This window comes from Rhinolophus sinicus, linkage group LG07 (assembly GCF_036562045.2).
Source record: "Rhinolophus sinicus isolate RSC01 linkage group LG07, ASM3656204v1, whole genome shotgun sequence".
Classification (NCBI taxonomy): Eukaryota; Metazoa; Chordata; class Mammalia; order Chiroptera; family Rhinolophidae; genus Rhinolophus; species Rhinolophus sinicus.
In genome coordinates, this window is record NC_133757.1 from 64,904,919 (window position 1) to 64,920,671 (window position 15,753).

General features: G+C 39.9%; 2 protein-coding genes across 2 annotated transcripts in view; both read right to left on the minus strand.

The window, feature by feature from the left end:
* Positions 1-1,398: 1,398 nt before the first annotated feature.
* On the minus strand, positions 1,399-10,036 carry ZNF22 (zinc finger protein 22). Its single transcript, XM_074337301.1, has one exon. The coding sequence runs from the start codon at positions 10,034-10,036 to the stop codon at positions 9,359-9,361; it is 678 nt and encodes a 225-aa protein (XP_074193402.1). The 3' UTR covers positions 1,399-9,358.
* Positions 9,988-15,753, minus strand: part of RASSF4 (Ras association domain family member 4) — a 44,627-nt gene continuing 38,861 nt past the window's right edge. Inside the window, exon 11 of the mRNA XM_019710292.2 lies at positions 9,988-10,123. Coding sequence (XP_019565851.2) covers positions 10,114-10,123 — 10 coding nt within the window. The 3' untranslated portion in view covers positions 9,988-10,113. The remainder of the gene's footprint in view (positions 10,124-15,753) is intronic.

The following is a 15,753-nucleotide window of genomic DNA, read 5'->3' on the forward strand; positions in this document are numbered from 1 at the left end:
GATCGAAAAACAGAATAATAATTATGTTTAATTAGAACAAATTAAACCAGTGAAAGCCCACAATCTGTTCACAAAATATTTAAGAGTTACTAGATGATAAACAGCAGTTCAGCAAAAAAGGTTGAGTGTAATAGGATTACAACAAATTTATTTCAATAAGAACCAGAATATTAATATAAAGGAATATTTTCTCCTAATTATTTGTTAGTAAAAAAAAAATCTGTATCTATATATACATGTACTTTTTTTTCTGAATAAAGAGAAAAGAACAAAATAATGTATTCACAGTGGAAATAGGCAATCTGAAAGGCAAAGTTAGAAAACTGTGTTTTAAAAATTCTCCCACAAGGAATGTTTAAAAACCAGTAGAGTTAGCTTAAGATGTTTTAAGAGAAAATTGTCTGTGAGTAACTTTTCTCAATTAAGTGTGAATTTAAATACATTTAATTTTATTACTTCTGAGCAGATATAATTTATTTGCTTACTAGAAGTCTTTAGAAGACCTTATTCAATAAACATGAAAATTTAATATCTTTTCAAATTAGTGTTTTGGATTTCTTCAGATAAATACCCAGAAGTGGAATTGCTCCATCATACGGTAGTTCTATATTTAATTTTTCGAGAAACCTCCCTATTATTTTCCAGGTACAGCATAGGGAATATAGTCAATAATTTTGAGTAACTATGTATGATGGCAGGAGGGTAATAGACTTATGGGATCACTTCGTAAATTTTATAAATGTCTAATCACTATGCTGTACACCTGAAACTAATGTAAATATTGAATGTCAATTGTAATTGAAAAAAATAAAAAAATTTAACAGTATTTTTGTAAGAATGGATACAAATATAATACAAAGATATATACAGATAGTTTCTTTCAAAGTAGTCACATCAGAAAGTTATATGTTCAGTGTAATGTTACCATTACTTAAAATATTATTAGATCACTAATTTGGAAAATTGGAAATTGTCTAAGATGTAAGTCCTATTTCTTTATTCTTTTCCTGTGTCTTGTCTTACCTCATCTCATCTCCTCTTTTCTCCTCCCTCCCTCCCTCATCCTCCTTCTTCTCTTTCTTCCTCAGTTGTTGGAAATGGTATTACTACTTCCCCTTGCAAAATATACACAGTAAACTCATGAAATCTTCACAGCTGTCATCACAGCTACTTGGCATTTAGTAGCTAGAGCTGTGAACTTCCAATGGCAGCCCCTTAAAGATTTGCCCATGACCCTGGGATCCCTTGGCTGCCTTGGCTCCCATCCATTCTAAGGACTACTGGTTCAACTCTTTAAACATCTTTACCTCTCTGTATTTTGCTCTAGTTAGTCAAAGCTGACATTAGCGAAAAGTCCTTAGCAGTTTGCCACCATACAATAACAACTGAAACAACAGATTTAACTGCCAAATTTGACTTTATTTGATAGATCAGAAGACTTAGGGCCAGAAAGGAAAACTGGTTTGCCTAAAGGCACATGGCTATTCCCAGCAGAACGGGATCCAGAACTCAGAACTAATCATTCCAATTGAGTGAGCTTTCTCTGTATCACACTGCCTCTTACATGCAATAATCTCCCCTTTTCCCCCAGACAACCCAGATGCACCCAACTGCTGAACACAAACATGTTCCCATACATAGGCTCTCAGATGTGGATCAGCCTTTTGGAAGTGGGAGAAACACACCAGGAAAGAATTAGGGAATACCAGATGAGAAAGCAAGTTTATGAAATGCAATGCTGCTTAGTACTTCTCACCACCAAGCTAAGGTGAGAGAGCACCTGTATTCAACATTGCTCTGGGACCCCATCTCGTTTCCCAGACTGTTCCCAGTCTCTGTTTTGCTAAAAAGTGTAACTGGCTTTACATTTGTATTTTAAATATAATACATGCACATGATAAAAAGTTCAAACTATGGAACGCCAACGGTTCTCCCAACTAAAGCTCTGGCATTAGTCTCTACTACTGCTTTCTGCTTCCATAGGGTTCTAGCCTTACCTTCGAGCCTTCCTCTCAATGGCCTGTGCCACTCTTCTGCGCAATGTTCATGGAGAATGCTTGGAAAGAGTGTTTCTGAGGAGTGGTGGATGAAGGCTTGATGGAAATGGACGGAGAGGAGCATAGCCGGTAAGGAAAGGGGGAAATATAGACAAATCTTTCAAGGAGTTGGCTACAGAGAGCAAAGGTGAGGGGAACAGAGAAAATACCTATGATTTGTTTAGCGAACACTCTAGATTTTTCTTTTTCTACAGGATAAGAAAAGGATGTATTTATCCCCCATGCTTATGTTTTTTAATATCTAAGGTGCCGTGGAAATGACATTCATGCAATTTGACTAAAATGTGCCCAATTAAAAAAATTATGCTTGTGTCTTCAAAGACATTTTACTGAATCCCATTTGACTATAAAGAGTGGTCTTAAATTTTCAACATTTTGAGGATGGGATTTTTAAAAATATAGGTTAAATGTAGGAAAATGACCTGTGGGTTTACATTATATCTCCTTTGCTGCCATCTAGTGACAGTTCTAAGTAATGTAAAGAAGTATAAGAAGCTGTGTCCCAGAACATTGAAAATTTGACTAATACTTTCCTATTTCCTTTGTCCACACAGTGCCATCATTGCGTTGCAGTGTTTCCAACTGAGCCTAGGAATTGAATCGCTGATCCACATCAGTGGTGACACTTAACCTCCTCAAGAACACTTATTAAACACGTTTCTGGGTCCTGTATACAGCGAGGGAAGCTGACCTCTGAAAACAAGTGTGGTCCAACTACAGTTTGAAAAGTCGTGAGGACATCATGAAAAATAAACCCACCATTGAACATATACATGATATGTTTACATTGCAGGCAGAAGTCTTCCAGTGAAAAACAAGTTTTTTCTGTAAAAATGTGCTGCCATGTGTGTACATTACTTTATATTTTTGGTATTGTGTCTTTGGGACCAATTCCTAGCATAATTTCTAGGTCGAAGAGGAAATGCATACATAAATCTACTAGAGATTGCCAAATTAGGGGTTCCAACATTTTGTATTCCCATCAGCAACGTGTGAGCATGACTGGTTCTCCACAGCCTCGCCAACTGAATAGGGTTTACACTTTTGGATGATACCAATCTGATAGGTAAGAAGCTGTAGATCTTCATACTTTAAGTTTGCTGTTCATTATTATTATTTCAGTCACGGTCCAGCCAGAAATAAAACCAGACCAATTATTTTAATAAACTAAATACAGGTAAAACACAAACTGGTGGACTCAAGTGGAAAAAAAAATCCACACAAACAAACAGGGTAATACAGAGATAGTAAGTCTAATCAGCTATATTAAAACTCTTCATATTTTGGAATAGAGTAATTTTGGTTTCCTAACTGAACCCTAACTTCTGTCCATGACTGTTTGCCCCAAATCATCATATTGCCCTTTTGACTCACCTGCTTGAATTGACATTGAGCCTTTTAACCCCACGGAATGGAGAGGCTTCTTATTATATATATATCCTAGGGAACCCACAGATTGCCTTGAACATAAGTATATTACCAGAGGCTTTCTCGAATCTGAGAAAGACATTGATCTCAAAAGCTTCGTTTAAATCAGCATGCCTGTCCCTTATTCCAAATTTTTAAAAATATGTGCTTTAGAGGTCTCTTGACAAATTAGGAGGCAGAGTAGCACATTCAATCTTTCCTATTCTCTCAGAGGTCCTTGCTCATGGCATAATTCAGTCTTTAGCCTGCACATGGTACACACATATTTGTTGAATGAATTAAGTAATTAATGAAAGAACAAATGTATAAAATGACATCAAACTTTAAGGAATCAGAGTCTCATGGTGTGAAGGGACCTGGAAGGCCATTCACCTCACTGTCCTCTAAACTGGATGATTACTTTTTAATGACCTTATTCTTTTATGTTCTTTGAATTCTAAAATACAGATAGAGTGTACAGTTTTAGAAAACTTAATGTCATTTCCAACTTTTCAATGACCCAATACTTTGTGTTTACCCCCTTCAAACCAGATCTGGAGCATTAAGGACTTTACAAGCTTTATAACACACACATATATATTTTTAATATCGATTTTGTGCAGGTTGGCAAGGGGCTCAGGAACTATCTGGAATGATCCTTCCATTATGGGAAGTGGGAGCATGGAGAATCACCCAATGGTTTTTAAGTGTTACTTTTGCTTACAAATGGCCAGAACTGTTTTCTCACCTGACTATAAGGGTGCTGGGAAATGTGGGGGAGCACTTGGGTCTTTGCTTACCCAACATACTGTTTCCTCTGGAAGACAATCCCAACACGTCACTTCATTAGATGCTATTCCTTTAAACAAAATTTGTAATGATTCTACTTGTATTTGGTTTTACCACAAGGAATGCCAACTAAGAACTGTGTTTTATAGTTAAGTTATATTTTCTCATCTTTCAGCCGCAACATTTATCAATTTCAAGGTCAACGTCTTGGAGGCCTAACTCTCAGAATAGATATTGGTCAAAGCAGAATAAGCAAAGTTCCAGAGCAGTGCGGAGTTGCAGTCTTTCAGTGTGGGGCAGGGAATGGAAGGAGGTAAGACTTGAAGCCTGGGGCAGGAGGTCCAATTAGCCAACTGGGTCTGTTCTGGGGTAGTTTTTCTTCTAGCAACATGGTTATTTTTCACTGACTCATTGTCTTTTAACCTATGCTCTAAAAACTTTCATCTTATCAAAGGTTGCTGTTTCTTAATTGTGGGAAATGAGTAAACTCGTCATATCACCTCTAGTTGGAACTGGCAAAAATTTTGCAAAGTAAATAGAGACCTCTTTTTAAACTAAAACACTGAAAGTTTCATAGAAAAATATCAAATAGATCGAAAGATATGAATATTTTACGGAAAGTCTAATTTTGGCGAGAAAATGTTAAAAAAGCCCCGCGTTACGACGCAATTTGGCGGGAAAATGCCTGCATACAAAGTGTTAAGGTTGCTATTTAAGGCTCTCCTGAGGCCCATTCCAGCCTCACCTTCCGCAACTCTTGGATGAAACTGGAATGTCAATAAGGCATCTACTTGCTGCTGTGCTGAGATTCTTCTGTGCTTTGCAGCTTCCACTCCATCATGTACCTCTGCCTTTCTCCTCCTTTCTTCCTCCCACTCCCATGCAGATAACACACAGAGCCTTTACATCCCTAAAAATCTAGTTCAGGTGTGGCAAGTTAGTAGGAGGGTTGTCTTTTAAAATCTAGATTTCTCATTTCTCTTGAAAAATCACAAGAACTGGCATTATCTGGGTCTGAATCTCTGCATGGCAGTGGTTGGTTTGACAGTCAGGGTTGTCCTTTCAATGGGCAGGTGCACTGCGGTTTTCAGTACTCCTCACTTCTCACTCACTCATCTCATAGGCTGCTGGCCTCTACAGCCCTTTGGGTTTCTATTCCCTAGTATAAATGCCATCCCTTTCAAGGACCCTTCCTTCTTTCCTGTACCAGATGTAAATTCTTCCATTTTGAAAGGCAATCACACTGTAATTACCTTTTTAAAAAATGTAATTCACTTTCCTACCAGTCTTTTATACATGGCCAGTGCTCGACAGATATTTACTTCAACAAAATGAAATTACTTGCCTCCCTAACATGGGGAATAGTTTGTAGTTATGTTACTTCTATTTTGAAGAGGTACTCCTACTACCTGTCATAAAATTCATACAGGTTCTAAAATTTCCCTTAGAAATTTATTAGATGGTTCTTCCCTTTAGAAGTATCCTTTCTAAAAAAAAAAAAAAAAAAAAAAAAGGAAGTATCCTTTCTCTCCAAGAGTCCCAAGTCAGCCAAAAAACAAACAAAAACTCATGTTTAAATTTATGGGAGTTATACTTTTGTCACTGACAATTTCAGATTTGATTCAATAGCTACTCTGCCTTTGGAGACCTAAGTTAATCAGTAAATTCTCAGCAATGTCCCAGGCTTTATGCTAAGCTCTCTACCTGCATTACTTCATTTAATACCCTCCACAACTCAACCACAGGAATCTTCTCCAATTTAATCAAGAACAAAAATTCAAGTTGCCCAATTACTAGGTAACCATGATGTAAACCTAAGTAGGTAAAACCCTGGGCCCAAAGTCTTCATCATTAAATCCTGCCTACCCTTATCAAAGATTAGTATTACGTATCTAACTGACTTAAGACACCATTTTACGTGAGCACATCATAGCAGTGGTTCTCAAAGTGCATCCTGGACCAGCATGTCGCCATTACCTGGGAGCTTATTAGAAATGTAAATATCCAGCTACAGCCCAAACCTATTGAATAAGCAATTATGGGAGGAGGCCCATAATTTGATAAGCCCTCCAGGTGATTTTGATGCACTCTGAAATTGGCACTCTGGGTCAGAGGTCCCTCCTCAGTGCTCTTACAGCATCCTGTTTGCTTTACTTGTTTCTAGTTTTCCAACTTCTCTACTTGATGACTTACTTATCCTAAGTTCCTTTAAGCTAAGGCTACCTTGATCAGTTTTATTTTGACTACTCTTATTAAATGATTGAGTAAATAAATAAAAGAATGTAGAAGCCAAGCATTTTTTTTTTTAAACTTTTAAGTGTGTTTGCTCCAAGTCAAGTAGTTGTTTCAGTCTAGTTGAGGAGGGCGCAGCTCACAGTGGCCCATGTGGGGATCAAACCAGCATCCTTGTTGTTAAGAGCACTGTGCTCTATCCCACTGGACTAATGAGCCACCAGAAGCCAAGGATGTTTAACAACACATCTTATTCATTGGTGTAGGGTGGAAGAAATTTTATCAGTATTTAAAATAAATTATTTTGGAGCTTCCCTCCTGTACTCCCCGCTCTCACCAATAAAACATCCAGAGCTTGTATAAGGACTGGGCCATAACTCAGTTGGTAAACCTATTATGGTGGAAATTCAGCAGGGTATTGAGGGGCAGCATATTTTCAAAGAGGCAGTGCCTACCAGACTCACATTCTACTGTTACGCAGTTTCTAGTAGTGGAACATCGTCATTAGTTCATTAATTTAAAGCAGCTGTGATTTCTCTTCCTCCTAAGATGCTCATAAAAGGAGCAGAAGGCTGCAGTGCCATGTTAGTTATTACAGAAGGCTACCATAAATGTTATGACCTATTTGCTCCCAGTTTTAGGGTTCTAAGAAGAAATGCAAACCATAGCCAAACTGGGAATACATGAAAATCTGAACAGTATTGGCTTTCTTTTTTATGGCAAATATAGAAGTCTACTTAGGATAAAAATTTAAACTATGAAATCTAACAATTTTTAGAGGTCTTTCTGTTGCAGGGCCCTGTGGTTGCTGTAAAGTTGGAAAACTCATCAAATTTAAGAAAGTGGTTGTTGTGCGGGAGACCCTGCTCGCTGCGCTATTTGTTGTGCAAGGTGGCCAGCGGGGTCTCTAGTCCCGCTCCCCACATAAGAACGCAGGATATGGCTAGGCCAAAAAGGAACACCTATGGAGCCATAGGTAGGGGAGTCACACCACTATAGTCTCACTGGCGGCTGGAGCCACACGACCTGCAACCTGCTGTCTGCTTCTCTGCCTGCCAACCGACTGACTGATCAACCAACGCAGCCGCAAGTTATATCAGGGGCTAACTGGTAACAGCTGACGGTCAATTAGCCACAGCTGACAGCCATCTACTACCCGAGCCAGCACCTTTCCATGTGAGGCCGAGAGCCTGGAAACTGCTCTCTGGGGCTCTGTCCCCACAGTGGTGTTGGTCCCAGTCAGAAGTTACTCCAGACACAAAACTGCTATAAATAACACTGATGGTAGATGCTCAAAATGGCCCCATAGCCACACACCTGCTACAAAGTAACTTGGCTGCAATGAACAGGACACTTGCTAAGCGGTCAAAGATCAAGTGTGTTGTAAAAGGTAACTGCAATCACCTCATACTCACAAAACTCTCTGTGGACATCCTGCTGGATGAAATTGTTGTCAACAAGGCCATCTTCTATGACCCTGCACTCAGTGCAAGGCCAGGTGGGAGGCAAAGTTCAAGTTTGAGGAAATCAAAAACAGGCAAAACAAGTGCTTCTTCCAAAAGCTGTGATTTCAGATGGTCTAAATCATTAAAACAATTTCCCAGGAGAAAAATAAACAGAATATTCCATTAAAAAAATTTTTTTTTATGAGTAACTGTCATTAATACAATAAAAACTGGCATTATAAAAGACCCACAAAAAAAAAATCGAAGAATGTTAGCATTCAATAGAAATTAAAACCTGAGCTGAAGGCTGATCAGGATGTCTGACACTTAGCACTGTTCCGAAGGAAGCTAAGTAATATGTTTGCTAGACTTTGTAAATAATTCATATAACTCACAAAAGGTTAATTTAGATTTCAAAATCTACACACTGAGCTACAATGCACTGACATTTAAATTAAATGACTTTTGCTATTGGAAAAACATTTAAGATAATCAGGGTTACCAGTTCTCGAAGGGGAAGGCAGGGAGGTATGTAAATTATAGACTTTTAATTAGCAAGTTGAGATTGTTTTGGTAAAACATGGTTTAATTATTTATTCATGTAGATCTAAAATGCTAGCTCAGTTTATCAGAGCACATGAGAATGCTAAAAGAAGTCAAAGGCCCAGAACGGATCAACATAAATCCATCCCAACTTCTGGAAAACAAGTGACACAGTGTAACCATCACAAAGAACAGTACTAGTAGGATGAGACTTGTGATCTAATTCAGTTTTCACTTTGACTTCTAAAGTATCTCTTACTAAGAATTTGGTGAAAAACAGGGAAATTCTACTCCTTTAATTAACTGTCCATAAGCAGAAGAAATAAAAGAAAGCTAATATAAAGTGATGTGCCCTGTTGACTAAAAAATCTGTGAACATGAATACATTTTAGTATGTTGAATCTTGAGTTATACTTACAAACCAATGATTAATACGCTACAACTTTACAAACATAAAATCTTCTCATCTGTTGCAGAACTCCAAAACCAATGGAATTAATTTCTTTTTCCTTTTAATTACTCCTTCAACAGAAAGTCCTAAAACCAAGTAGTCATCAGAATTCCTGCACTTTTACACACGTGTCATTAAACATGATTGTTTTTGTCAAAATGACGCAGGAAACAATTTCAAATGAGGTCAAGGATCTTATATGCTCTCAAAACATATTTTTAGTTCTTTATACTCTAGGTTACATAAAAAACAAATGAGGACAGCTGGACTCACGTAATTTCTTTCAGTCCAATAGCATTAAACTCCCGACATCTCCATGCTAGGAAAGGATAAAATATTTAAGTGCTCTATTATAAAGTTATCTCCAGTTCTAAAAGAGACAGCTTTTATTATTATTACTATTTTTTAAAGAGAGCTGAAGCAGTGCCCTTTACTTAGCGGAGACCAGCCACTGACTTTCTTCCTATACCAGCTTTCCAAGATGATACTACGTGAGTTTTGGCCCTCATATTTTTGCCTCGGGTTTTGCGAGGCTTCTCTTCTTTGTGCACCTTCATGTGCTGCCGAAGATGAGAGCTCTGGCTGAAGCATTTGCCACATTCACTGCACTGGTAGGGCTTCTCCCCTGTGTGGGTTCTCTGATGCTGAATAAGGTGGGAACTCTGGCTGAAACATCGGCCACATTCATCACACTGATAGGGCTTTTCTCCGGTATGAATTCTCTGGTGCTGAATGAGATTTGAGCTCTGTTTAAACCTTTCTCCACACTCATCACACTTATAGGGCTTTTCCCCCGTATGGATCCGTCGATGCTGAATGAGATTAGAACTCTGAAAGAAACTTTTCCCACAATCAACACATTTATGGGATTTCTTTCCAGTATGGATCTTCTGGTGTTGAAAAAGAGTAGAGCTCTGACTGAAACTCTTTTCACATTCAGTACATTTATATGGCTTCTTATCCAAGCTTCTTCTCAGTCTACTCAAGCTTGAATCAAACCGAATGGTCATGCCCCATTTCTGCCGCTGCCGGCCTGTTTTGCGCTGGTTCTCAGAGCTTTTTCCTTGGCTTGAGCGCCGAGAAATACCTCCCTTAGGTTTGCCTAACCGCATGGTGAAGAGTCAAATATATTCTTGAGAGTCTACTGTCTTCTTCTGAATTAATGTTTCTCTTCTTAGAGCTATACAGCTCAGAATTTTCTGGGCACAGAAGAAAAAAATAGAAACAAATTACAGATGATTTGTTAATTACTCAACTTCGTGCCTCTTAAGACCCATCAAAATTGCATCCATGTTTTAATTAAAAATGTACTGAATACATATGAAAACAGGCAATTATGAAGAAAAAATATTTGCAAAATAATTCTAATAATTCCAGAGTTTAAACTTAATAAATATCATCAAATAAATATCATTGTTTTACTATTTACTTCTATGTTAACTTCTACTAACTTACTGGTGACTATCTAATTAAGGAGTCCAAATCAGAAAGAAGTGACAAATCATACTACTTTATTAAATATTTTTGTTTATCCTTATTTGTTTCGCCATTCTACTTTCACAGCTATAGATAACAGCTCTAACTTTGTAGCATAAACTGTTTTGAAAGTAGGAATTACTCTACAAGAAGTGAGTTTCTATGAAGTGAGTTTCTGTGAATCAATTCAATAAATACTGGATAAGAAAAACGTCAATGAAGAGATGCTTTATTTTTTCTAGATTTAAATGATCCAAGAAAAAGGACAATTCTTTGAAAACTTGAAACAAGAGGATTGTTTTTGGAGAAAGAAAAATTTCAAAAGAACTTTTACAGGATAGTGAAATGAAACTGAATAGAAAAAAAGGTGCCAAGTAGAACACAAGTAAAGGAGGAGGAGGAGAAAGGAAGTTTACATGTAAAAATATGATGAAATTTAAAAAATACCCAAATGCTGCAAAAATTAAAAATTTCAAATAAATTAATTTCATTTATTTGCAAAGTTATTTAAAATAATGGCCATAAACAAACAAGCCACAAACTCCAAATATGTGAAAATGTAGGGGAAACTAGGCTGCAAAAACAATACAATTATTGGAACTATTTTCCACGTCAGAAAGTAGACTTTAAAAATGGGATTACACTGAGTCTGCATCACACAAGCTTGTAAAACAAGTAACTGAAAACACAAATTACATCATTGTTCTGCCGTTTTATTGTATAACTGAGACTTCAGGCCTGATAGTGCTGAGGAATTTGTCTGGATATTTAATACTTGTGTCTGCTGTAATTAGGGTAAGTATCAGAACCAGCAAACCGCATACACCACAATATTGCAGAGAGATCACTACTCATTCCTTAATTTTAGTAAATATTTATAGGACATCTATTACAAGGAGACATTTGTTAGGTCCATGGTGCCGGTGTTCAAAAAATAACCACTATAGTAATTATACATTGAAAAAAAAAACACATTTATTTTTTTAATAGTATAATAACCAGAACTGGGAAAAAACTCAGAGGCTATCAAATCCACCTAGAACACTACAGATGAGGAAATCATACTACCAATAGCTTGCATGCCTGACACCGTGCTATTTTATTTCTCACACTGGCTTTATGGCATTATGTCCATTTTACACCCAAGGAAAGGCAGGCATCCTTCGGCCAGGTTCCCGACCCCTAGCAGCCTGACCCCAGAACCTGTATCCTTAGGGGCAGAACTAACTGTGCAGCCACAACTGCCAAAGCCAAGTCCAGCGCTGGGACCGACCCTCAGCATCATTCCACGCAGGTGCAGCTATTACGGCAATCTTGTGTGATAGGAGCCGCTAGTCATGCGAACATGCCTAACCGGAATGTGCCTGTTTTTCATACACAAAATTGGGATGACAATAAGGCTACTACATCATCAGGGGTTAGAAATTTAAATGAGTCAACATCCGTAAATCCCTCAGAAGAGCCCGGTGCAACCGAAGCGTTTGTTTAATATATTTTGTCTCGAAACTCGGGCCGCGACCCAAGACGTAAGGAAGCAGTGCACTGGCACGGGCCAGTCCGCCACTGGGCCCAACGGTTGCGACTCCCCTACAGTCTCTGCCCTCCTGAGGCCTCAGACGGCTGCTCTTCACAGGCCGGGCCCACCCGGCCCTCCGCCATTGTCCCCGGCCCGGCGCCCTCCGGCGGCGCGGGGAGCGGAGGCTGCGACCACGCCTGCCACCCCGACGCCCCGGTCCCCGCTGCGGCCAGCTTGTTCAGTCCTGCTCCCGAGCACCAGCCCGGACGCCCCATCCACTCACCACGCCGAGCCGGCCACCGCCCTCGCTCCCCCGCTCGGCGCCCCTCGCGTCGCCGGAAGTAGGGGCCACGCTGGTCTTCCGCGCCGCAGCAGTCGCTCTAGGAACATGGCGGAGCGACCCTCTATGGTCGCTGGCCCACCGGAAAGAAGAAACTCTGTTGTTTTCTGCTGCCACCTCTCGGAAGGTTTCGTGTGGCTCCCTCCCTTTGTGGTGGAAGAGCGGCCTACCCAATCCAAGACTTCATTGTTTCTACAAATACCGATCACTTAGTAACTCTAAAGAGGTACTTTCAAAGAACCTAAACTGTTCCTGATCTTTTTTATGAGTCACCTTATTTCATTATCACCAAAATGCCCGTACAAGACGGGAATGATCATATTCATTGTGGGGACAGAGCCAGGAGTGCAGTTTCCAGGCCCTTGGCCTCACATGGAAAGGTGCTGGCTCAGGTAGTAAATGGTCATCAACTGTGATTGGATGGCCATCAGCTGTGGCTAGTTGGCCGTCAGATGTAACCAGTGAGCCATTGACCACTAATATAACTGCTGTGGCTATGCTAGCAGAAAATGGGGGCTAGCAAGAAGATGGTGGCTGAGCTAACAAGAGCAGATTGCAGTTAGCATGGCGGATTGTAGCTAACAAGTGGGGTTGCTTGGTTGGCAGAGAAGCGGACGGCGGGTTGCAGATTGTGTGGATCCTGTTTCCTGTGTCTCCAACCCAGCCGCCAGCAACACTATAGTGCTATCACTCCCTTGGTGTTCCTTTTTGGCCTCACCATATCCTGCGTTCTTATGTGGGAAGTGGGACTAGAGACCCTGCATGACACCCTGCATGACACTCATTTTACATATAAGGAAACCACACTCAGAGAAGAAGTTTAAGGTCACACAATGCGTAAGTGGACAACCAAGGATTGGAATTGGTCTTTTCCAATAGAAGTCTCGTGATTTTCAATACACCTTTCATTTCCCTTTAGTAATGATGTCTCCTGCTGCTGCTTTTTTGTGGGATCCTCCTCCTCAGCCAAGCTGGTGGGTGCTGGGTCATCTGACCTCTGCTCTTTCTATGTGCCCTCATTCCCCTGTGTAACTTCTCCAGTCTGATGGCTTCAAATATCATCTGTACGTGCTAAAGACTCCTGAAGTGGTAACTCCAGTCCCACCCTGAGATACAAATATTATTGAACTCCAGGCTTTATATCTAGCTGATAACTCAGCACCATTTGCATCTATGATTGACATGACAAACTTAACATTTCCCCAAATGAACTTCTGATATTCACCTAACCTGTTCCTTCAAAAGTCTTCATCTCAGCAACTGATGGCAACTCTATCTTGCCAGTTGCTCAGGCCAAAAATCTTGATGTCATTATCGACTCTTTTCACCCAAAATCCAAATCCAATCCATAGCAATTCTGTTGGCTCTATCTTCAAAATATATCCAGAATCGAACCACTTCCAACACCTCCATTACTATAACCTCCAGCAAGCTGTTGTCTCCTGTCTGGATTAATGCATTATTGCTGGTATCTCCACAGTCTACCTCTAGCCCCAGAGTGATCCTCTTGAAAGCCAATTCTATCATTTCGTTCAAAACCTCCATAGGTTTACCATGCTATTAAAACAAAAGCCCATGGCCTCACAGTGGCACACAAAACTGTTACGATCTATTTCTTGTTCTTTGGTGTGTCTGCAGTGCTAAGAACAGTGCTCAGCAGGTAGCAGGCAGTCAGCAAGTATTTGTTGAAATAATAAATTTGTAAGGTACCTCATTGTTTACAAAGTGCTTTTATATCTATTCTTTGGTCATTTATCTTTACTGTAGTCTCATGATGCAGGGGTCATTACATCTGTCTTGCAGATCAGTAAAATGAGGCTGAGGGAGGGAGACTTGCTTGAATAACACAGTGAGTTAATGGCAGAGACCAGACTAGCTCAAGCTGGAGCTTTCTGCTCTGCAGGTGGCAAAGCATGAAAATGACTAAGGCCTGGGCAAGGAATGTCAACTCAGTAATCTGGATAATAGCCAGACTGTTGTAAGGATTAAATGACATACTGTAAGGCACTTAGCACAATGCATAAGAAATATAAGGCATTGCTATTACTTTTATTATTAAATTATTATTACAAGTTGTTGATGCTGGTAGTTGGAGGAGATGGGGGTAGGGGGCAATAGCCAGAGATAGTTTAGGAAAAGTTTCAAAAGCGAAAATGACCTGCTGGGACTGTTTGCTCTATGTACATTAAAATAATAAGATAAAGTTTATTCAGAAACATTTTATTAGTGAGACAGTCATTAATTAAAACTAACTCTTTCCATGTCCCACATAAAGGTGGATTACCCCTTTTTTCCTGTACCTGAAAACAGTTGGGTCAACTACAGAAGGCCCAGAGATATGTAGATTAGAGAGGAAGAGAACTGGGTAAAGAAAGATGAATCTTAAAAAGGAGATGGGAACAAGGAAGTGTGGGTGGCCAAGAGTTGATAGAGTAGGAGGTAAAGATGAGACAGAAAAGGATATTGGGTGGGGAGGAGGAGGAAGAATAAAGGGGAAAAGGAGAAAGAGAGGGAGAGAAAACAGGCTGGGTTTTATGCCCTCTATTTATTAGACTAATAATAGTCACCACTTACTGAGTGTTTATTATGTGCCAGGCACTGTGTGGGGCGCTTGTAGTACCTCATTCAATATTCCTGTGATAGGATCGTTCTTGAACATCTCCTCTGTCTTGCTCGTGTTTTACCTCCCTGCCCATTGCTGTGTGACTTTCAGTGCCTTCTAGTGAATGACATCCCATCCTAATGATGTTGACTTTACATGTGACTAGTGTTGGCCAACTGCATATGAGTGGACATGCAGTATATCATGTCCCAGAAGGGGCTCTGAATCACTGTTTCTGCCACCAATCTGTTCTTTCCCTCTGCTGCGAGAATACTGTATCCCAAGTAGGGGCTGCTCCTTCAATCTGGGGCCAGGAGAGATGACACATGGAGCAGACACATATGCCCACCCACACCCTCCTACGTAACATGGGAGAGAAATAAATTGTTCTGGTTTTAGCCACTGAGGTTTCTGGTGTTATTTGCTACTGCAGCAAACATGACTAATATACCTCCTACAACTTTAACAGATAGGAACTGATATTATCCTCATTTTATAAACGAGAAAATGGAGGCAAGTAACTTGCCTAAGATCACACATTCACAAAGTGAGAGCGAGGCTTTGGCTCCAGAGCCTGCTCTTTCAACCTCTGCGTAACAGTATGTCTCAAATGGAATTCCAAGTTATTTTTAAACAAATTAAATTATTGAAAAAAACGGGCATGCATGATGTAAAACACAAAGGAGAATGGGGGAGAGAGTGGGAGGTATGGACAGTCAGGGCAGCAAAGTTAGGATATGCCACCACTTACTCCTAACAGCACGTCTTTCTAGGGAACTGGGCCGAGAGACCAGACCCCTTAATGCCTGGGGCTTCTATGGAAAAGACACCCAGCAGTATGCCTCTGAGTCCTCTGGTATTTGAAGGGCTCATTCTAGGAAGAAGAGGCTTCTGG

What these genes read in the sequence shown, in the direction of transcription:
- ZNF22 (XM_074337301.1), bottom strand. Translation starts at nt 10,036, where the DNA reads ATGCGGTTAGGCAAACCTAAGGGAGGTATTTCTCGGCGCTCAAGCCAA.